The 23,552-nt window shown below is 35.7% G+C and overlaps 2 protein-coding genes and 6 non-coding genes across 9 annotated transcripts; 2 read left to right on the top strand and 6 right to left on the bottom strand.

Annotated features, from left to right (window-relative positions):
* The first annotated feature begins 1,706 nt into the window (after nucleotides 1–1,706).
* LOC147503256 (WUSCHEL-related homeobox 8-like) lies at nucleotides 1,707–7,888 on the top strand. The gene is made up of 3 exons (XM_086608013.1): nucleotides 1,707–1,937; nucleotides 5,648–6,172; nucleotides 7,477–7,888. The coding sequence occupies exons 1-3, from the start codon at nucleotides 1,757–1,759 to the stop codon at nucleotides 7,560–7,562; spliced, it is 792 nt and encodes a 263-aa protein (XP_086464139.1). The 5' UTR covers nucleotides 1,707–1,756; the 3' UTR covers nucleotides 7,563–7,888.
* TRNAQ-UUG (transfer RNA glutamine (anticodon UUG)) lies at nucleotides 3,317–3,388 on the bottom strand. Its single transcript has one exon. It is a non-coding gene; the product is annotated as a tRNA-Gln (tRNA).
* On the bottom strand, nucleotides 3,796–3,867 carry TRNAQ-UUG (transfer RNA glutamine (anticodon UUG)). Its single transcript has one exon. It is a non-coding gene; the product is annotated as a tRNA-Gln (tRNA).
* Nucleotides 4,349–4,420, bottom strand: TRNAQ-UUG (transfer RNA glutamine (anticodon UUG)). Its single transcript has one exon. It is a non-coding gene; the product is annotated as a tRNA-Gln (tRNA).
* Nucleotides 4,659–4,730, bottom strand: TRNAQ-UUG (transfer RNA glutamine (anticodon UUG)). The gene has a single exon. It is a non-coding gene; the product is annotated as a tRNA-Gln (tRNA).
* Nucleotides 5,177–5,248, bottom strand: TRNAQ-UUG (transfer RNA glutamine (anticodon UUG)). The gene has a single exon. It is a non-coding gene; the product is annotated as a tRNA-Gln (tRNA).
* Nucleotides 5,491–5,562, bottom strand: TRNAQ-UUG (transfer RNA glutamine (anticodon UUG)). The gene has a single exon. It is a non-coding gene; the product is annotated as a tRNA-Gln (tRNA).
* A 133-nt stretch (nucleotides 7,889–8,021) lies between the features above and the next one.
* On the top strand, nucleotides 8,022–14,886 carry LOC147503255 (phosphatidylinositolglycan-like protein). 2 transcript variants are annotated; one of them, XM_086608015.1, is made up of 6 exons: nucleotides 8,022–8,161; nucleotides 10,894–11,126; nucleotides 11,619–11,703; nucleotides 13,363–13,417; nucleotides 14,049–14,187; nucleotides 14,332–14,886. In XM_086608015.1, the coding sequence occupies exons 2-6, from the start codon at nucleotides 10,947–10,949 to the stop codon at nucleotides 14,413–14,415; spliced, it is 543 nt and encodes a 180-aa protein (XP_086464141.1). In that variant the 5' UTR covers nucleotides 8,022–8,161; nucleotides 10,894–10,946; the 3' UTR covers nucleotides 14,416–14,886. The 2 variants fall into 2 exon arrangements, with proteins under 2 accessions (XP_086464141.1, XP_086464140.1); XM_086608014.1 differs by lacking the exon at nucleotides 8,022–8,161 and adding an exon at nucleotides 9,326–9,785.
* Nucleotides 14,887–23,552: the final 8,666 nt, after the last annotated feature.

The following is a 23,552-nucleotide window of genomic DNA, read 5'->3' as shown; positions in this document are numbered from 1 at the left end:
ACTCCATGCACAATTTTTGGTGATCTAATGGTTGTGTATTAGCAGTAAATCGGCTGCAGAAAAATTAAAATATAAAAATTAACATCCAATAAATACAACCTAATAAAATTACCATACAAGCAGTTAATAACATAATATACTTTTTAAATAATGAAGAAAACATGCCTTAAATAAAAAAAATGGGAGTTTGAAATTGGTCCAAAATTTGAATGGGGGTTTGATTTGTATGAATTTTTCGGTTGAATAATTAGGGGTTTGATTTTGATTTTGAAGCCGATTTGTTTGAATAATTGGGAGTTTGATTTTGATTTTGATTTTGAAGCCGATTTGTTTGAGAGATTTGTTTGAATAATTTTACCTAAGTGTTTTGTTTTTGGAGCCGAAAATGCAAAATCTTTCGAAATATCGAAATATCGTGCTTAAGGTTCCTGATATCGGTTTGGATGATCTAACGATCTAACGGTCCAAAGTTGGTTGTTCGCTGTTCACCTAGCCAAACCGTATATATATATATCTGACGAGACAGTTGTCCCTTCAAAAAAAAAAAGTGTGTTGAAGTTCGATATTTTGTTAGAAAAAAATAAAAAATTTCAAACACCGTCCCTATAGTGGGACGGTTAAAGTTATTCCATCCTGCTGTTATAATTTTCACAAAAATGGTTTTGATTATGACAATTGTTGGGATAGAAACAACGATTTGGCAGCGTGTTAAGTTGGAGACCGAAATTGCTAAATAAATTGCTACCTGTCACATTAGAAATGGAATAAAGGCGAGCGTGTTGATGATGCTATTAGGCTTAAAGGCCCCGAATATTTGCACTTCACAGATTATAGTTGCGTCGTATATGAAATTATGAATATATAACGAATTCATTTAACTTTGCCTTTTACCTTTTTAAGGCTGCCTTTATCCATTCGGGTTTAGTTTGATGTACTGTAGAGTCCTGTTTATTCAAACCATTGGCACCAAGTAGCCAAGTAGCCAACTAGCCAAGTATACTGTATTACCACTCACGTATTTAATCTATACATTTCCTTTATGTTGTTGAAATTCATTTTAGTGAACGATTTTGAGTAACTTGTCCACACTGAAACTTTGGAAGGATTTCAATTTGCAATGACCGTAATAACTAATAACTTGTCCACAACTGGGATTACAATTAAGCTTTCGAAATTTCAAGCACCGTTGTTGTACTTCAGAAAGAGTTGGAGCATGACTTGCGTGGTTGATGACTCGATGGTTCCCTAAACCAATGAGAGTATAGAAACGATTTTTATTATCACATTATTATAAACTGATTCCTTAGAAACAACAATTATCGCCAAGAAAATAGCAAAAAGAGGGCCTTGTACACAAAAATGATCTCTGGGGACATAGTTTGTGCGACTCCTTGCACTCTCAAGTCTCAATGCACATATTTTTTATACAATTTTCGGTGTAGGGTTAATTGGTTAATTACAGTACGTTCGTTTGGAATTTTATCGTTTATTATTCCAAATTATGTTTCATCAGCTACATACCACAGATGACAACTGGTTTGCACAACAACGTGGCACATAACAAACGCGGCGATTACATCACAGTGATCAGACAAAGACAAATTTAGTTCGATGAAATAAAATTGTTAAGCCCAAAGCCCACAGCAATAATAGGCCAGTCCGGGCCCATATACATAAAGCTCACAAAATCTAGGCCTTTTTGAGGAGTGTATAAGAGAGATTTTGACGCATAGGCAAAAAAAAATAGGAAAAAAAAATGGAGTGGGAAAAGGAAGAAGAAGAGCAACAGTCACAGCAAAATAATGGAATGGTGTACGTGAAAGTGATGACAGATGAACAAATGGAGCTTTTACAAAAGCAAATCGCTGTATACACAACTATTTGTGAACAGCTTGTTGAGATGCACAAAAATGTATCTGCCCAACAAGATCTCTCAGGTCCACTCTCTTTTTTTCACTTGGCTATGCTGGGTATTACTTGTTATGTGTATTGAAGGCTTGGATTGGTTTAGTTTGTGTTCTACTTAGTTTATTTATATAGTGGCTATTTCTTGCTTTGATGATGTTGTGTTTTTTTTATGTGGATATTCCAAAACAATATTCCATGTGTTTTGGGGGTTTTTTATATTCTTTGATGAGTATTGATATGCTGTAAGTTTGGGCATCATTAATGTTAGATATTATGTTAGTTTGAGTAGTATCCTTGGGTTAAACTTATCGCTAATTGACTCGTACCTTTTTTTGGAAGGAATTGATGCAATGTAAGGTTAGGTTTGCACTTGATGATTGTTTTTGATAGTCTGAGTTGGATTGTGTTTGGGTTGAATACGAAGAAATGGCCGAAACTATGCTACCTTTATTTTTCTTCATACTAGTGAGGATTGTTTGTTTGAATTATTATCTAGAATACTTCATTATTATAATTTCGGTTGGGAAGCTGAGATTTTGTATCAAAGACCATCTTTGAATTGTGTTTGTTTGAATTTCTTTCTTCATTTTGTTTTGGATGTGGAAGATATGCTCTCATCTGTACTTCTATTAATTGTGTGTATTCACATCTTAGCCTCTTAGGTTGCTTATTAGGCTAACACGGGTAGGTCTTTTGTACTTTTGGTGTCTGACATTGGTAGGAGGTGTACGAAAACTATGAAACACCCAAAACATGGATACGCTGCATTAATGCTAAAAATATCAATCTGTTTGTATTTATTGTTTAGTACTATTTTGTTTGTTTTATTTTAATTCCCCTATTTATTTTTGGTATAGGATCCGTGACAAATGCTAACTTAAATAACTCCCTTCTCATTACATTGGACTAACCTGGCCCCGATGCCAAAATTGATGCAACCGCAATTGCCCTAATGAGAATTCAATGAAACTTCTACTTAAACTCTGATAAATTCAATCCAAAACAACTAACTTGGCCAAAGGCCTACATAATTATTATAGCCTTAGATGGCTGACAATTTAGACACCAATGGAAAAGGACACTAAAAAAAACAATACCTAAATTCGTAATTAGAAATATCCTAAAAGGAAATTAGCCTCGTTAATTATTCTGAACTTTAAATCCCTTCATCCAACTCTTCCTTTCTACCTACAAGTTAAATATAATAAACTACAATTGGGATGTGATTCATTGCCAAGTATTCATAGTGTTGGTTACCAAAACCAGTATTTGTATATACTGTAAGGCATTGGCACCGAATATCGTAACTTGGTTAGAATGCATGGAATGCTATGTTATAAGGTTAACATGCTTATTGTTATAAAGTTGTGTTTGTACAGCACCGAAAGAAAAAAAGAAAGATAGTGAAAGGTCCTACTGGGATTTGAACCCAGGTCGCTGGATTCAAAGTCCAGAGTGCTAACCACTACACCATAGGACCTTTTGATGTTGTATATAAAAAAATCTCTCAACAAATGCCACTACAATCTTTATTTATCTTCAAAGGGTGGTTAGTGCAAGTGTTCGACAATGTCAGACACGTATTTTTCCCTGTTATATGTCAGGAAAGCAGAAACTTCTTTCCTTGGGAACATATCCATCCTGATAATAAATTTTCTCTTTTCTTTTGTCTTCCTTTTCTTTCCCAAGTTAGCTATACTACACTGCTTTTGGGATGTGATTGACTGCAGATATTCATGTTGCTTACAATTAATGCATTGATAACAAATTTTTTCACTGCTTAAAATGTTTGAAATGCTCTATGTAATGTGGTTAATGTGAATGTATTTGTAGTATAACTTTTCCGTCACCTTTTGAGTAAAACTAGTGCAAAGAAAAAAGAAGCTGAGGTCCTACTGGGATTTGAACCCAGGTCGCTGGATTCAAAGTCCAGAGTGCTAACCGCTACAGCATAGGACCCGTTGATGTCTATATTAAAAATCTCTCAACTTATGCCACGCCAACCTATATTTATCTTCAAAGGGTGATTAGTGCAAGTGTATGACCATGTCAGACATATGTATTTTTTTCACTATAATTTGTCAGGAAGCAGAAACTTTCCTTTCCTTGGGAACATCAAGTGTATGACCATGTCAGACATGTATTCTTTCCTGTTATTTGTCAGGAGGCAGAAACTTTCCTTTCCTTGGGATAATTTCCGTCTTGATTATAAATCTTCTCTTTTCTTTTGTATTCCTTTTTTTTTTTTATAGTACACCTCTTTTGGGATGTGATTAACTGCAGATTTTCATATCGCTTTCAATCAATGCATTGGTAGCAAATTTTTTAACTGCTTAAAATGCTTGAAATGGCCTATGTAATGTGGTTAATGTGAATGTTTTTGTAGTATCACTTCGTCTTCACTTTTTGAGTAAAACTAGCGCAAATAAAAAAGAAGTGGAGGTCCTACTGGGATTTGAACCCAGGTCGCTGGATTCAAAGTCCAGAGTGCTAACCGCTACACCATAGAACCTTTTGATGTCATTTGTTCAATATCCCTCAAATTTCTCTTATCACTTTCTTGAGTTGGGTGCAGAAGCATGCACATGTCAGAAAATAGACCTTTTATTGTCATTTTAAGTTTCCCACCTGTTTGGCCCGATTGAACTGACAGTCAAAAAGGTACCCCCTTTCTCCCAATGTAAGTGGTTGAGATGCTTGAAAACCATGCTGTGTAAAGCCTGTTTAGTGCAAAGAAAAATAAAATGCAGAGGTCCTACTGGGATTCGAACCCAGGTCGCTGGATTCAAAGTCCAGAGTGCTAACCACTACACCATAGAACCTTTTGATGTCATTTGTTCAAATCTCTCAACATTCTCTAGAACTTTTCTTAAGTTGGGTTCAAAAGCATGCACATTTAACAATATAATTTGTCAGGAAGCAGAAACTTTCCTTTCCTTGGGAACATCAAGTGTACGACCATGTCAGACATATGTATTCTTTCCTGTTATTTGTCAGGAGGCTGAAACTTTCCTTTCCTTGGGATAATTTCCGTCTTGATTATAAATCTTCTCTTTTCTTTTGTATTCCTTTTTTTATAATACACCTCTTTTGGGATGTGATTAACTGCAGATTTTCATATCGCTTTCAATCAATGCATTGGTAGCAAATTTTTTAACTGCTTAAAATGCTTGAAATGGCCTATGTAATGTGGTTAATGTGAATGTTTTTGTAGTATCACTTCATCTTCACTTTTTGAGTAAAACTAGTGCAAATAAAAAAGAAGTGGAGGTCCTACTGGGATTTGAACCCAGGTCGCTGGATTCAAAGTCCAGAGTGCTAACCACTACACCATAGAACCTTTTGCTGTCACTTGTTCAATATCCCTCAAATTTCTCTTAGCACTTTCTTGAGTTGGGTGCAAAAGCATGCACATGTCAGAAAATAGACCTTTATTGTCATTTTAAGTTTCCCACCTGTTTGGCCCGATTGAACTGACAGTCAAAAAAGGTTCTGTAAGTTTTACGCTGTCCCCCAATGTAAAGCGGTAAATGCTCGAAATTCATGCCTATGTAATACCTGTTTTGAGTAAAAGTAGTGCAAAGGTCCTACTGGGATTTGAACCCAGGTGGCTGGATTCAAAGTCCAGAGTGCTAACCACTACACCATGGAACCTTTTGCTGTCTTAGTAAAATATATTTTGGGCTTAGTGGCTTTCAAATCTCTTGCCACTACTGAAAATTACCTTGCTCTGTTTCAGGAGTTAAGCTTGGAAATCTGTATTGTGATTCCGTAATGACATCTGCTGGCAACAAGATGACTTCTAGGCAGCGATGGACCCCAACAACTGCGCAGCTTCAGATTCTTGAGCGTATCTTTGATGAAGGCATTGGGACTCCAAGTAAGCAGAAGATTAAAGAGGTAACTAATGAACTGATGCAACATGGGCAAATTTCCGAAACAAATGTCTATAACTGGTTCCAGAACAGGCGGGCCCGATCAAAGCGAAAGCAGATGGTTACACCTCCAAATAGTGCAGAATCAGAAGTAGAGACGGAGGATGATTTTCCAAAAGAAAAGAAAACAAATTCAGAAAACATCAATTCCAATGGAATCATGGTTCCAAGGCCTGATGAAATATGCTTCCAGAGTTCTGAAATAAACTCACTTTCCCAAGATCCACGGCCTCACACAGCAGCGATCATGTTTCCATCAGATGGCTGCTCAAAGTCAACTGGCAGTGTAGGCAACATACCTTTCTACGAGAGTTTGTTATCCAACTCAAGTATGTTCTCCCTAAATTACACTTTTCTTTTTGCTTCCTATATACTTGTTCACCAAAGCTTATCTAGGAGTAAATTGAAAATAAGAGGAAAAAAAGGATCTTAATTGACAACATTATAAGGCTGGATTTAGCTGCTTTTCTTAATCCTCTTTTTCCCCACCAACCTTAGAATCTGACGCATATAAACTCCATCACATATTTTGAGTATGGATATTTGTTGACCTATGTTCCTGTAGAAGCTTCTCAGTTGTTTCTTCTAATAACTTCATAGGACTGGAATTTGCACATGTTTGACGTAACAGTGAGTCAGTTATGTTCATTTATTTCATTTTAGTTTTATTTTATTTTTTTGTACTGCTAAAACTTACAACTATATTCCCCTAAACCCTTAGATCCTCTTGTTCCTGCTGAAGGTGGGAGTTGATCCCAACCTACCAAGGCTTGACCAGTAGGCCACTCAGATTGGATTGTGTTATGTTGTATAATTGGAGAAAAGTAGCTTCTGGATTGATGAGTGAGGGGAAGAGCCTGATGTGTTTTGTTTGTCTTATATTGGTTTTGTTTTGTAATTGTACTTCAGGTGTTCTTGTCCTATAAAGCCTTTTTTATTGGATATAAAGAGTTCAAAATGGTTGATCTTTACCAATTGAAAACAGAGCTTATAATATTGGGAAGCCAAACACGGCCTAACTATCTGGATAATCATTTTTGTTGAGAATCATGAAAACTTAAGATACTTTGAAATAAAACATATTAATTAACACAAACCTAATTTGTGAACCACATACCTCATACTCTGTTATATTCTTATGTTGATATTGCTTAGTATGTTCTTCACATTTTAAGTCACATTAAGTTTTTTAACGAGGTTAATTAATATATTTAAGCCATCAGGAAGGTTTGATAAATATAATATATATTAAGTTGATATTTCATGTCTTGTACAAAATATATACTACCTTGATGTTAGTTATAATTCACTTATAATTCCATTGCGTCGACAGTATAAAACACCCATAACAAAGACGCTTACTGTCTGCTCTTGATTCAACACACTTCCAATGCTGTGCCCGAGTAGATACTGCTACTTCCACTTCCTGATGGTTGACATGTTCGAGAGGAATAACTAGGTCATCCTAACTGGAAGGGCAACAAGAGCTATAGATGAGCTTAGCCAATACTAACTGTTATTGATGATTATATCGCAATCTTATGACAACATTCTGTCCTGTAACTTCTCTTTTTGTGTTTCTCATATGCATCCAAGTTACAACATGTTCTACTTACCCAATTGGTGAATGCAGGAACTGATTATCGGTTTGGAAAGATGGAAGAAGCAGGGAGCTTTACTTCTTATAGGCAAGGAGAAGACTATGACATGATTGGATAATATTCTCTCATGCTATGCCTTTTTAAGTGACACGGCTTGTTATTATTGCCCGAGAGACTCAAGAAATATGTACAGCAGAAGGACATCATTATACAGAGAAGTATATGATTAACATCATAGCGGTGATAAAAAATATACAGAAATGTAATTATAGAAAACTTCATAATGAAAGTTAACTATGGAATATTGGGATGACACATAATTCTCACATAACTATGAGTTGGATTCCCATGTACCGGACTTGATATGTGTGTATGTTGTTGGATCCTCTTATACTTGCATTTGTATCTTTGTCGGTAGGAAATAAGAAATCTTTACTAGAGTCATTCTTAAATCTTCGTAAATAACCACCATACAAATGTTATACGGTTGCAGCGTTCACATCCCCAAACTTCAAAAGGGCTTTAGTCCGTTTTAAATCCCATAAAAAGAGCCCATATAAAAAAAATTTGACCAACGACCAACCAACTAAATTTCCGTAACTACATATACACCCGTCTTGTAAAATTTTGGCATTTCATAAAACTAAAAAAAAAAAGAATGGCATTTCGAGGTCGAAGATTTGTAGGGTTATTTACGTCAACAATGACCAAAACCAGGTACAACCTTTTTTCTCATTCTTCTTTACTTCCATTTTCAACTCTAAATAATAATCATATCATCAATTACAACAAGAATCTCGATGAACGTTTTGTACTGAGTCAACTCACTGATCTTTTATTACCATTATCAATTGATCGTAAAAATATAGTTACTGATACCCAAGAATCTAGGATTATGGATGACTATTTATCGCCAGCGGAGAAATTACGAGGAATTTTTATACACAAGTTGAATGGGAATGCTGCTATTGAGTCTGCATTGAGTGGTGTTGGTGTTAGTTTAAATGTAGAGGTGTTGGAGGAAGTTGTGAATAGGGGGAATTTAGGTGGAGAAGCTATGGTTGTTTTTTTCCATTGGGCTATTAAACAACCCGTGGTAAAACTAGATTTGTTTAGGTGTTATAAAGTTGTACTTAAAGGATTGGGTAGAAGAAAGTATTTTAGTTTTATGGAATTTTTTTTGCGCGAAATGGTTGAGAAACGGGTGGGTTTTGATTGTGAAGCGTTGTTTATTGTGTTGGATAGTTATGTGAGAGCGAGGTTGGTGGTGAAAGCGGTTAAGTTTTTTGAGGGGTTAGAGGAATTTGGTTTGGAGAGTGGTACGGAGTCGTTGAATGTGCTTTTGGAGTGTCTTTGTCGACGTTCTCATGTTGGTAGTGCTAGTTCGGTTATGAGTAAAATGAAAGGGAAGATTGGTTTTGATTGTGGAACTTATAATGTTGTTATTGGTGGATGGGCGAAAGTGGGTAGAGTAAATGAAGTTGAGAGGTTTATGAAAGAAATGGTGGATGATGGGTTGAGTCCTGATTGTTTGACTTTTAGTTACTTTATTGAGGGGATGGGTAGAGCTGGTCGAATTGAGGATGCTGTGAAGGTTTTCGGAAAATTGAGTGAGAATGGTTGTGAGGCAGATACAACTGTTTATAATGCGATGATATCTAATTTTGTTTCATTTAGAGAGTTAGATGAGTGTATGAAGTATTATAGAGTTATGATAGAAAAGGGCTGTTCACCGGATATAAACACCTACACTATACTGATTAATGCTTTCTTAAAGGCTCGGAGAGTAGCTGATGCACTCGAGTTGTTTGATGAGTTGTTAGAGAAAGGGATTGTTCCTAGTACAGGGACAGTGACATCTTTTCTTGAACCTTTGTGTAGGTTTGGCCCCCCTTATGCTGCCACTGTTATTTACAAGAAAGCAAGAAAAGTGGGATGTGAACTGTCACTGAAAGCTTATAAGTTGTTGCTTATGAGACTGTCTAGATTTGGTAAATGTGGAATGATTCTAACGGTTTGGGATGACATGCAATCTTGTGGTTATTCTTCTGATATGGAGGTGTATGAGTATGTTGTTAATGGGCTTTGTAATATTGGACAGTTGGAAAATGCTGTACTTGTCATGGAGGAAGCATTGCGTAAAGGATTTTGCCCTGGAAAGATTATATATAGTAAATTAAACAACAAGCTTTTGAATGTTAATAAAGTAGAGAGAGCATACAAGCTTTTTTTAAAGGTTAAAGACGCTCGTCGCTGTGAAAATGCATGGAGATATTGGCGTTCTAATGGATGGCATTTTTAAGCCTCTGTGGTGTCTTGGATCTGGAAAAGCAGGAATTTCGTAAGCACCAACCCTTTTCCTTTCTATGGAACATTAACTTACCCTTTTTAAAATTTAATAAGTGATTGCTTGTTTTACAAATTTAGTGTCTTTGAATCGTTCTAGCCGTGACAACAAAGTAGATGAAAATTTCCTAAACTATAAAAGAAATTCTGTCACATCAATGCTCGCACCCTAGGAACCACGGATACGGATACGCGACACGGATACGCGGACACGACATTTTTCAAAAATATAGGATACAGATACGTCATGGATACGTTTGAATAATATATATATAAATATTATATAATTGAGCATTTTTCTCCAAATTCAAATTAAAATGACAATTCTACTTCATAAAATGACTAATTCAAACACATTAAGCAGCAACTTTGTATAAGTGTATAACACTACAAGCAAATGCCAACAAAAAAGTTCAAAACAATACAATGGATTTGTCAATCAAGTTGTCCAACTTCAACTATGTCATCTTCTACATCTTAATTCACTTCATCTTTATTCTCTTGCATCTCTTCTTATCTTGGATTTTATTTCACTTGTTTTTTTTTTTTTTGAAGTTCCAAATTTTTTTTGTGAGATTACTATTCCCGCGTGTCCCCCACGTATCCTCCGCGTATCGGAAATTAAAAAATTGAATACTCCAAATCGCGTATCCGAGGCGTATCAGGGTGTATCCGTGTCGGATACGTATCGGACACGGATACTTCACCCATACAGACGTATCCGTGCTTCATAGCTCGCACCAATGTTCTAGGAAAGAGATTTCAGTGTTATATGTTACTGACCAGTAGTGCATATAACTTATGTAGTTGAGTGATTGTAACTTCATTAGACTTATATTGTTTATTCATTTCACCTTTCATGATGTCAAAGTATTACACCTTTTAAAACATTTGGTAAGTTAAAGAACGAAAAGAAGGTACTGTAGTCTATGGGAGGTAAGTGTTGTTTAATATGTACAGTGTTGTTCATATAAGTGACCTTGTAATATACTAATATAGACACGACCTTTGAATTCATTGTACTGCTTGTAAAGATTCAGGATTTTGATAATGTAGAAGCTTATGAGTTGATCGTCAAGTAGGGTGACATTTTGGTTATTCAGTTGTTAATGCAGGAGTACCAATTGTGTCAGTGGCTTTCTGCTTTAGCTCAAGAATGACCATTGCGCCTATAGTCATTGGAAAATATGTCTACATTCAGGATGATCTCAAGGGTGGTTTCCAAGCTGTTGATGTTCACCACATTTTAGTCCAGAAGAGAAGTGCAAGGGACTTCCTTTTTTACTTCGCCATTGTCACCTTGTTGGCATACACTTTCAGTCTCGTACTGTATAAGGTTGGTGGTAATTTACTTAGCTATTTCAATTGTGCATTTTGTTATGTTTGATGGTTTTGGATACAAGTGGGAGTAGGTATGGAGTCTCTTTTCGCAATGTTGAAAGGAAGAAGTGCTGTGTTTTTTGCCCAGAAAGCCTTTTTTCTTCTTCTAAAGTGTACTGATCCAAGCTATTTTCAAGCAATTCAAGGAAAAAAATGTTTTTGATAACCCTTGTAAACTAATGTAAGCAATAGTGAATGTACCACAATTATGGTACTGCTAAAGTGAAATAATCAATACAAACTTCAATAACAGTATAATAGCATAATACCATGAATAACACCAGCATTCAGTACCCTTATCCTTGGTGTTTTAGAATTGATTTGTATTAATCTTGGAGTTTTACTAAATGAAGCTTAAATTAATCTCAAAATGACAAGTTAACTGTATTAGAGCAAAATGCTTGTAGATGGTGCCTGTTGTAGTGACATGACTGTATTACATTGACAGGGAAACCCAAGTGCTTTTTTTCTTTCGAACATTCTTTTGGGAATCTTCATTCTTAAGGCGTGGCATGGGAAGCTTGCTAAGAAAGGTGGATTAAATCATGGTTTATGATACCTATTACGATATGCATGTTTTCATGAGTTGCTTATCGTCAAAGCTTATTAGATTTCTTTTTAATAGTATCTTTTATATAGACTACCATTTTAAATGGTTTTATGTGAGTGTGGAACTTTAAAAATGGTTTTTTGCGATTATGGTTTATAATGATTCTTATTAAGGTATTTATTAAAAAAAGAAACGATTCTTGTTTTGGTAAACAAATGAGTCAAAGTTTGTTACTCCTAGCACAGATCAATCATAATGCCACCAATGTTGGGTATGGTTTGAATTTGGATCTGAGTCAGGTCCAGATCCGTTTATGAATGAAATTGAAAGATGTCTATATAGGAAAATCCAAATGACATCCAGACCATTTTGTCCTATTCTTGAGTTCATATTGGTGCCAAACATTTGACATTGAAATCAGTGGTGTGTTTTTCCTTAATCAACTGCTTGGATGACAATTAACATTTTCAGTAAAGTAAGGCTGGGTTTCTCGTCTTTAAGTTCACGTACATATAACAAGGTATTTGTTACTGACGGACCCCATATTGTGTTGGGCAGACCCCAAAAAAAAACAATTATTACAAGTGTGCCATTGATCCCAAAAAGTCCCAAAAAAAACAATTATTACAAGTGTGTCATTGGTCCCAAAAAATTGAATTCGAAAATCCTAAGCTTAAACGACCCGATTAGGTCGTTAATTGTACAAACCCAACGATATGGCAACACCGTTTGGACTAAGTTCTAAACGACTTGGCCATATTGTTTGGGACTTAGTCTAAACGATGTGCCCACACCGGTCAAGAGGCCAAGAAACAGAACTTTATATTTTTTCAAAGTTCAAATCCCAAACAGTGTGGCCACACCGTTTGGACTAAGTCTCCAATGATATGGCCACACCGTTTGGACTAAGTCTCCAACGATATGGTCACACCGTTTGGACTAAGTCCCCAACGATATGGCTATACCGTTTGGGATTTGAACTTTGAAAAAATATAAAGTTCTGTTTTTTGGCCTCTTGACCGGTGTGGGCACATCGTTTGGACTAAGTCCCAAACGGTGTGGCTGAACGGTGTGGCTAAGTCGTTTGGGACTTAGTCCAAACGGTGTGGCCATATCGTTTGAGATTTAGTCCAAACGACTTGACGGTGTGGCCATATCGTTGGGTTTGCACAATGAACGACCTAGCTGGGTCGTTTAAGCTTGGGATTTTCGAATTCAATTTTTTGGGACCAATGGCCCACTTGTAATAATTGTTTTTTTTGGATTTTTTGGGACCAATGGCACACTTGTAATAATTGTTTTTTTTTTTTGGGTCTGCCCAACACAATATGGGGTCTGTCAGTAATGGGACTCTATAACAAACTAGCCTATTTGCACATGTCTCCACATGTTTTTACTTTCTCAAAATATGTGCAGGTCCACTGATGTGACAACATAATTTTTCTTTCTTAAAAAACGACGAAATTACCACCATAATTGACATTATTTACGATTTTGCCACTGTGACAGACATACATTTCACTATTGCAGAGACCCCATATTTTTCTTAGTAGATATCTAGTGAACTTGTATCCAAATTTGTCTTTTAGTTGGAATTTTTCTTTCCTTGACAAACAACTTTTATATTCTTTATTATGTGCAGAGTCTGTTGTGATTATGCCAGGATTTGGAGTGCAACTCGAGACGCACTATAAGAGGTAATTCTATTGTTTTCTTCAGTAAGCTTCACTATATTCATCGGTCCTTGCTCAGGGTGAAACACTTTCTATATTTTTTAGTCTGGTTGGAGAAAGTAAAGTTAAGTCTTGCAGATAATCGAGATATTTTCTATGCCATACACGGTACATCATGGTTTTCACGTTTTTTAACATGCCAACTGGATACTAGGAATCCCATTACTGATGAGTCACAAACGTATATCGATGGTTCAATTTGTTTTAGACTTTCAGCTTAGCATCTTGTGATCCTTAACGATTAATCCTTCATGCGGAGTAAGAAAAATTTCGCCATATGCATTTGCTCATCTCTTCCTTCTGATATGACTTATTCATCTAATGTCAAAAGCCTTCATCAAAGTTCTTCCTACTAAGTAAATACCTATCACCAGATCAAATGATATACTTAATTCTGGTCTATGGAACATTTTCTTGGGCAACTGAAAGAATCTGTTATATTTTCCACTTCACTTGCATTTATTTCCTTTTAGCATTAGTTCATAACAGGTTATAGAAATGGCAAATGGTGAGCTTTATCATTTTATTTTTATTTGATTACTGTGTTCTCTATACCAATAGTGGTTCTTAGTGGCAATTTCTGTCTTTCGCACAGTGGGAAAGTCATACGCTCCTTTGTTCCCATTGGAAATATTTTGAGACCTGTGCTGAATGAGTGTGTGACACCGGTCACCTGTTACTGGAGTTTGGCTTTGATTATGCATGGAGAAGCAGAATTGATGTTGGTTTTCCGGGTAAGTCTACTAGGTCTTCCTTCTGATTACATTCTAACAGTTCCTGACCGTGATGTTTTGCATGGTCTGCAAACTCCACACGTTTGAAAAATAATCAATATTGGACAAACCTGTCTGCTGACATTGCTATATGTTTTCATGTAGGAATTACAACCGCCAGTCAAAATGTTGGTTCCTATTTGGAAGGCCTTGCTTGTTGCCACCGGTAGCAAAGAAACGCAGATATAGTCGCTGAAAATTAATCCGCTGGTTATCTGTCAGCCATGCTTAGGACTTCATAATTTTTATCATGGTTGAGCTTTGAAAGGTAGAAATTTGACCTTGCTAACAAAGGATAGATCACTGAGGTATGTGGATATTAGATGCAGTCTCATGACCGTAGGTTGATCAGTCGTTTGTCAAAGTTGGCAGTTCCAGCTAATAGGCCTTGTATTGAGTTAGTGGAACAGAAGAAGAAGTGAAGAAGTACTCAATTGTGAAGAAAGACATTGCCCCAGTTCTTGGTCATTGCTACTAGACCTGATGTCTTGGCAATGCCCCTAACCCTGCTCTGTTGGCTAGCAAAAGCATGTTAGATAAGAAACACTTATTTTATTGATGAACTTGGCGTGTTCAGAAATTTGAGTGTAAATGTAGCTATCTTATTGCACTAAATTTGTTTGTAATTTGGCTACTGTAGCAGTAGATGGCCTTTGGAAACTCTTAGTGAAGAGAGAGAAATAGAGAGGAATGGGGTTACGTATCTAGCATTCTAGTTTGGTCGGTTGGTCCGGATCATATTTTATACGGGAAGTCCGTATAATAGCATTTCTATATATATATATATATATATATATATATATATATATATATATACTTAATCAAATTTTGGTGATGGTTATTGCTAAGATTTTTCTCGTGTATAATTGCATGTTAAGCTTTAATTATATTATGTATTTGGGGTGTCTATGGTTGTATTTATGCAGGTGATTTCGGGGACAAAAAATATAAATATTAGGATGACAACCAAAAATAAAATATTATTTTTTTTTAAATAAATGATATTTTGTGATGCCTGACAAGCATCAGTAATCATTTCAAAGAAACGACAAATTTATAATTACTGATGGTACTGAGGCATCAATTTTGGCGCCAAGTTATAGCGTTAGTTTTTTGGGGCTTGGGGCGTTTGAAAGTTCAATAGTGACGGCAATAAACCGTCAGTAATGAAAATCAATTGTGATGGTGCATTGGCGACACAATGTCTATATTAGTTACGGTAAAATGGTGGCAAAAATATTTCTGACAGCAAACTGGCGTAACAAATATTCTAAATTTTTGACGGGAAAATGGTGTTACAAATATGGTTGACGTTAACACAAACGCTAAAATTCTTACACCTTGTAGGCGTCACAAAAGTTAATTCTGACGCTTGGGATCCATCATGTCACAAAAGTGTTGTTATAGTGTAGTGAATATTATTTTGTAGGACTAAATTCGAGGAAATTGACCTCTTAGAAGAATCATGCGTGATCCACCCGGATCACCCGATCCACGAATCATTTGGTAAGATAATTTTGCAGTACACGATGTGGTATAATATAAGATAATTGAATATAATTTGATATATAGGTCTAATTTCAAAGTAGAAGCTTCAACTAAGTTTCGATGTGAGTGTGTAGTAGTTCGTGCCAGTTGTGGACAACTACCATTGGTGGCTGTACGCCTTTGCACCTGAATAGAAGAGGGTTGTCATTTTGGATTTCCTAACTAGTCTAACACAAATATTAGGAGGGGAGCAATCAATGAAAATGGTGGTACAATATATACTAATGACCATTATGCGATCATAATTTTTACTCTACTTACTTTTTTGTTTGCTTTATTAGGTCACGTATATGCATTGCATTCTGTCTCTACTTTGAGATGAGTTCGTTGGGAGCTGTACTGTTAAAGACTAGAAGATTGAGCAGTGGATCGAGAGCGTTCCACAACATCTAAATGGGTAATCTCTAATTTCAAGTATAAATTTGCAACAACCTTGGCTTGTAGAGTTAGTAATAAACTATTTGTCTCTATGTAGATTTGATTATGGAGTCTTCATGATGAAATATATGCAGTTTTGGGATGGTCGCAAACTCTCAAAAGAGTTTTCACAGGTAATTTACTTAATTTAATTGTTCAAAAACACAATGGTTTTATTTATTCACACATCCATTTTGACTATGCAAGATTGTGCATGCCAACTTGCATGCGGACATGTCATATATCTGCCATAAAATTGCCGTCGAGATAGTAATGTCCGAGTTGAACAAATCACGACCACAGCTGGACATGTAACTTTAGGAAGTTGTTGGTTATCAATGTTGTCGCTAGTTTTGAATGTTTGGGGACCCTCATCATAAGCTTTTGAAAACTCTATTAACTTTAACATGTGAATGTAATGATTTTGGAAACTTGAAATCTCTAAAGCACAGACGCACTTACCAATGGGTTGTGTCCGCATCCGATGCGGACACAGATGCAATCAACACAGTCAACTAAACTGGACGCAGATCAAGACGCAGTCAGGTCGCGGTCAACATGGTCAAGACGTGGATTTTGACCCAAAAAAATAAATAATAAATCAAAATAATATTAAAAAACTCATTTTTTTCCAATTTTTGTTTTGTTAATATTTATGACATGTTTTTAAAGTTTGATTAGAAAATATTAAACTTAATTTTGTGGCTATTTATCTTTAATAGTTTTAAATTTATGAATGTTGATATATTTAATTTAGTTTTTAATGTTCAATTGATATAAAATAAAATTATAAATATTAATTCATTTCCTTGTTCTTTGCTGCGTCCGCGTCCTACCTTTTTGAGATATAATCGAGTCGCCGCGTTAGTGTTTACATTCGAGTTAGTGCAATATTGCTTGAGATGTATGTTATATCGTATTTTTCACAGTTTCCTCGCTAAAACAAGGAAGAACTTGGTTAAGATCAAGTGGTGTAGCTTTTACTGAAGGACTTTGAGAACGATGGCGTTTCTCATTTTAATTCCTAGTAATAATGGTATGAATAGGTGTGCCATTTGTATCAATTTTCAATTTTACCTTTGCAATGCCCTCTCTACAAAATCTACAGTAATAATGTTTTACATTCCGAATTTTTAGAACTTTCCAAGTAAAATAATCAGCCGAGTTAAGGAAATGAATGAGAGAAAGCATATACTTCAATCCCGAGGGACTAAACGTCCCAAGTTCACTTGGAAGTGAGAGAGCATAGAGAGGGATGACTACATATTGTTGGGGAAAATGATACCAATCGATCCCCATTAAGATAACTTGCACTTGGACTAACAACCACAATCTAAACTATGAATATAACTATCACAAACAAGCAATAGAAATATAAAGCAAGTAACACATACCACAACACAAAGATGTACCGTGGTTCGGCTAATGATGTCTACTTCTACAAAAGCTAATCACTTTATAAGTATGGGAAGGAAGATTACAATCACTCCTCTCAAGTCTCTCCACCTTACTAGATCACTCCTCTCTCCTTACAAGTTTTTCTCTTTGCAAGAGTTTTCTCTTAATTTTGATTGCTCTCAAAATTGGGTTTCTATCTAAGATTTGGTTTTCCAAAACCTAATTTCTGTTTTTATAGTAATCTCCACTTTTGCGGTTACTGTAGAAAAATAGAAGTCTGCAAGTTTAGGCATGGCCTGGGTGCTTTGGGCAAAGGCAAATCTGGTGGCCGCTCAGGACCTTCACACCTAAACAATATTTCTTTTCTCCTTCTTCCTCATGTGAGGGATAACTCCAACAAATATCCACCCCTTAAATCTTAAGCGGATACCATTGATATTTCACTTCCTTCATTGGCATTTTACATTGTTGAAATTGAAAAAACTATTGTCCGCGACATTTGAACAAGAGAATGAGGCCTACCATATTCAAAACCTGATTGTTTTAAGTTTTTAACAACATTTTGCCTTACAATCCGATAGATACCATAATGCGCTGTGAAATTTTACATTAGTATACTGTGGTCGACATTTTAACTATAAAAAATGTTGTGCATGTCATATTTTGCCCTGGTGTAGAAATTTTAACTTGTGAAGGCAGTTGTTTGACAAACTCGCCATTAGGACAGGGCAGGGAACGAGTCGGATATGGGCAAATCCGAATAGGGGTGATAATTTGGCCCTCTTGCCCTCAACCCGCCCGACCCGCTCCTCAAAATTGCATGTTCAAACCCTAAAAAATTAGCCCTCACAGATTTGAGGGGCGGGCCAGCCCAGCCCTCACTTGGCCCTCATATATTTTCTTGTTATTTTACATTATATTTATGTATTATATTCTAATTATCTAAGTTGTATAAAATAAAATCACTAAATTAGTTTTCAATAGGGGATAAATTAGAATATAACATAACATATGTGTTTTTTGTAATTGATTTAATAATATGTATATAAGTCATACATAAAAACAAATCCAACATAACAAGTAATAACATAGTTAAGTATGAAAAATGTAGATGTTTTAACAATATCATCTCTTCCACTATTTCTATCTATTATTTTTTTTTTCTAAATGCATAACAATTAGTTTTGTGTATTTAGTTAAAATTGATATACATAATCAAAGTATGATAAAAAAAAAAAAAAAAAAAAAAAAAAAAAAAAAAAAAAAAAAAATCAAAAAAAAAAAAAAAAAAAAAAAAAAAAAATGCTATGCAGAAAGGACTTGCGGCGCAGTTTGTTACACGCTTGTCTTAATTATTTGTAAAATTCTTTATCAGTATCAATAAAATTTCCACTTAAAAAAAAAAAAAAAAAAAAAAAAAAAAACTAGTCAAGTATAATTAGATCTGGCCTTCATTTGGCCTTCAAAAATGAGGGTCGAGGGGCGGTTCATGTTTGACCCTACTCAACCCGGCCCTCAATACAAAATAGGGGCAGGCTGACCTAACCCTCAATCATGAGGGTTTTATATAGAAGTGGGCTACCCTTTAATCACCCCTAAACCTGAATAGTTTTACCATATCTGAATTTGAACCAAACCGAAATGTTTAATCCGAACTTGAACCAAACTCGGTAGATCCGATTGGATAACACTAAATTTTTTTAAAAAAATCCAAAATTTATATCCAAACCCAAACCCAACATACTTAAATTTAAAAACAGATATGAAAACCAACTAGGAGTGATAATTTGGCCATCAGGCCCTCAACCCGCCCCTCAAAATTGCATGTTCATGCCTTCAAAAGTTGGCCCTCACAGATTTGAGGGGCGGGCCGACCCGACCCTCATGCTTATAAGGGGTGGGTTAGGGCCTAGGTTATGAAACATGAGCCCGGCCCTTATTAAGCTCTCACCAGCCATCACTTGGCCCTCATACATTTTCTTGTTATTTTACATTATATTTATGTATTATACTTTAATTATCTAAATTGTATAAAAAAAAATCACTAAATTAGTTTTCAATATGGGATAAATTAGAATATAACATAACATATGCGTTTTTTGTAATTTATTTAATGATATGTATATAAATCATACATAAAAACAAATCCAACCTAACAAGTAACAACATAGTTAAGTATGAATAATGTAGATGTTTTAAGAATATAATTTTTCCACCATCTCTATCTATTATTATTTTTTTTTCTAAAGACATAACAATTAATTTTGTATACTTAGTTAAAATTGATATACATAATCAAAGTAGTCATTGAGCGAATTCATTCGCGAGTGTTTAAACTTTACTTCACTTCTCAAGCCGGATAATAGTATTCATCCTATAGCCGTGGGGATGGTTTGGCGTCGGCTGGTCTCCAAGATTGCAATGAAAGGAGTTTCCCAAGATGTGGTAGGATACTTACAAGATTTTCAATATGGGGTTGGTGTTTTTCGGTGGAGCGTATGATTTTGCACGCGTTGTCAACCACATAGTGTATGCTAACAAAGGCGATGCGACCTCTCTTTTTTTCGATCTTTGCTTGTAGATTTTCAGAATGCTTTTAACATGGTTGATCGGACTACCATGTTGAGAGAGGTTCGTATCCGTTGCCCAGCTATTGCTCCTTGGGTTGAGTACTTGTATTGTCAACCTGCGAAGTTATATATGGGGGATGGCTACATATGGTCGGCTACTGGGGTCCAGCAAGGCGACCCTTTGGGTCCCCTTCTTTTTGCACTGGTGTTGCATCCCCTGATTCTGCAGATCCAGTCCAGTTGTCAGTTGATGCTACAGGCTTGGTATCTAGATGATGGGACTCTGATCGGAGATACAAAACAGGTGGCGACAGCTTTGGGTATGATTCAGGAAGAAGGACCTTCTTACGGGTTGGTTCTTAATGTCGCTAAAACTGAGATATTTTGGCCATCACTGGATCCACGACGCTCCACTCCTGGTCTTTTTTCTTCAGATTTATCACTACACCATAACAGGCTATTTGCAATGGCAAAAAAACGTTACTAATAATTTTCGCAACGCTTTTTAAGCGTTGCAAATATGGCGTGGGTAAAGTGTTGGAAATATTTGCAACGCTTAAAAAGCGTTGCAAACAGAAATTTCCAACGCTTATTATAATTATTTCGTACACATATTTAAACCCTTTGCAACGGTTTTTTATTTCACAAACGCTTTTTAAGCGTTGGTAATTTGTTAAAATTTTTACCAACGGTTTGTAACTGTTGCAAAGTTGTTAGTTAATTTAAAAAAAAATAATTTAAAATTCGTTTGTAACGGTTATAAACCGTTGCTGATGGGTTGCTAATAAAAAAAAAATCTCATATTTTGTAGCGAGACCAGCTAAACCTATAATAAACAATGAATACAAGAATACAATAAACAATGTATCATAGTTGCCAATTGAAATAACTGAGTCCACAACCATAGATGTTAAAAATTCTTTTTCACCACCAATCAGATTTGAAAAGAGTGAGGTCTTTTGTATAAAAAAAAAAAAAAAAAAAAAAAAAAAAACTTTGAAGAGAGTGTGGTAGCAACAAGTTCCTTAATTTTGCTAATTGCCTGAAATATAAGTAGCAAACTCATGGCTTCTAGAATAATTTCTCATGAACATATCCATCCAATCAAACCAAAAGATCTAAATTCCTTACCAAATTGGAAGCAGCTCGAAAACTACGTACAAGACTTTGAGTGGACACCATCCTCAATGAAAAGTTTGGCCTCCTTTAAAAACTCTTCCGCAAAAAGAACTACTCTAGTGGTTCCATCACCCACCTGTAGACAATAAATCCGGTCATTAAAATTACAAGTGAATTCCAAATTTATCCCTAAAACCTAACCAATACAATTATTAATGATACCCTCTCAACTTTTTCTGAGACAATGTCCTTGTTAATGGTCATTATCTTCTCTAAAGTATAAGCTGTTAAATGTTGTAGTAATGCAACCATCATAACCCACTCTAAGATAAATATAAACTTTAGCATAAAAATTTCACTCTTTTAGTCAGCCAATCACTAAAATTAGTAAATTTGTTTTCTATTGTATACCTCGATTCTTGAGACTTGGCAATATCGACAAGAATCTTAGCGTGAGGATGAACAACATCAAGAAGTTTCATAATAGTAGCACCATCATTAGAAATAGTAGCATTGCCCTTGTCATCATGAATCAATTTATCCATTCCTCAATAAGAAACATATACATGCAAGCCGAGTTGCATAAAAAAGAACGATTTAAATATCATAAATATGAAAGAAAATAGATCTACCTCGTTCCCAAAAGTTTCAATGAATTCGCCGCATAAGTCATATCATAAATGTACTCTTTATGGGCGTCAAAAGAATTGCAGCAAGTACGTTGCCTTGTATCCCAAACCTATGGAATGAAATTTATAAAGCATCAGGATAAAGAAAAGTAAGTAACTAGTATTTCATCAACAGGCATATAAATGGAGTTTAAGATTAGTAATGACTAAATTGGATGATGAAGTCTAACAACAAGATAAGATACTCGATCCACTTTTAAGGACTGGTGCATTTGTAATGTGGTTTTGTTGTGGGCATCACCAATTGATGTACCCCTTACTGTCACGGTGGACTTGATAAGACCTTAATACTACCATTTGTAGGCTTTCATTAGCTTTCGTTTGTAACAAATCACGGAAGTGATGTTGGCGCTACACTTTTTTCCTCTACAAGATCTCCAACCTCCACGGTCCATCCTCACCGTGTTACGCTATACTAGTTGATTTGGAGGTTTTGTTTCATGGGTGAAGAAGAACTGAATGGAACTTCGATGCCTAGGAAGCCACTATGAAAGCAAATCCAAAACTAACACTTTTACCCCTTATTGCTCTTATCTTCTATGAAGTCTCCTCGGAGGACCTTTTGGGGTTGAAGATTCATCAAGGCGAGGGGGGTCCCCTTTTATCTTTGCTTGGTTTTTTAATTTTTCCTCTACTTTGGAGTGTTCCGTAAGCCTTAGTTACAAATGAACTTGCTACAAGCTATCCCGAAAATGGCGGGTATGTTCTCTCGAATTTTAGCGGCGTTTGGGCCCTTTTGGGTTTTCGTGAAGGATTCCGGAAGTGGTTCAAATGGAGTTCGATAATGCACTTTACCCCCATTTTGTTTCGGATTACTTGAAACGTTCTTTCCCAATTTTCAACCAAGTTGATTGCTTTCGAATTCCAGCTTTGTTGGGACTTCTTCATGTCTTTGACATATTTGAATTCTGAGAGGACTCAATATTGTTGGGTTTACAATTTGTTTCCCTTGTCAGCCTTCTTCGCTTTTGCCATTTTTAGTAATGGGACTTCTTTCAATTCCTCGAATAAGGCCTAAAAATGGCTAGTTGTTGATTTCAAGAAGGTGGATTGGAGGGATACTTTAATAGTATGTTTTGGAACTTAAATTACTGGGATAAAGCAAGTACATTGGCGGGGGAGGTACAAAATCCAAGCGGATATTTCCAAAAGCTCTTCTTGGGGCTGTGGTTTTGGTGGTTTTATCATATCTTAAGGTAGTGCACTCTTATGGTATTTACTCCTAATTCAACCCATATTCTAATTCAACCCACACTCTAATTTGAGAGCCCAAACTAGCATTCACGATGACCTCACTCAGTAAACCCAATACAAATAAGATGATTTATCGCCAGAAAACTACCAATTAAAGAGTAGCATCACTAACCTTGAAAAGTTGGAGGCAAGTAACCCAAAGTAAGTTCTTCAAACTCCATCAATCAATTTTATATTTTGGAATTTGCTCAGCTATAATGGGCTTTGCAATATTCTTTGCAGTCTTGCAGATGGCCTAAACAACAAACGTCAACAATTAACCCATCAAAAAGAGTATTAGAAGACACTTGCATGATTAATAATTTTATAAGCTTTAGCACACACCTTGTCC

This window comes from Coptis chinensis, chromosome 4 (assembly GCF_015680905.1).
Source record: "Coptis chinensis isolate HL-2020 chromosome 4, ASM1568090v1, whole genome shotgun sequence".
NCBI classification, from domain to species: domain Eukaryota; kingdom Viridiplantae; phylum Streptophyta; class Magnoliopsida; order Ranunculales; family Ranunculaceae; genus Coptis; species Coptis chinensis.
This window is presented reverse-complemented; position numbering and strand designations above follow the sequence as displayed.

Bases quoted from the DNA above. Each gene is read 5' to 3' on its own strand.
- LOC147503256 (XM_086608013.1), top strand. From the start codon at position 1,757: ATGGAGTGGGAAAAGGAAGAAGAAGAGCAACAGTCACAGCAAAATAAT. The intron at 1,938-5,647 runs GTCCACTCTCTT...GCTCTGTTTCAG, and splicing joins TGCCCAACAAGATCTCTCAG to GAGTTAAGCTTGGAAATCTG. The intron at 6,173-7,476 runs GTATGTTCTCCC...TGGTGAATGCAG, and splicing joins GAGTTTGTTATCCAACTCAA to GAACTGATTATCGGTTTGGA.
- LOC147503255 (XM_086608014.1), top strand. From the start codon at position 9,734: ATGGCATTTTTAAGCCTCTGTGGTGTCTTGGATCTGGAAAAGCAGGAA. The intron at 11,127-11,618 runs GTTGGTGGTAAT...TTACATTGACAG, and splicing joins TCAGTCTCGTACTGTATAAG to GGAAACCCAAGTGCTTTTTT. The intron at 14,188-14,331 runs GTAAGTCTACTA...GTTTTCATGTAG, and splicing joins AATTGATGTTGGTTTTCCGG to GAATTACAACCGCCAGTCAA.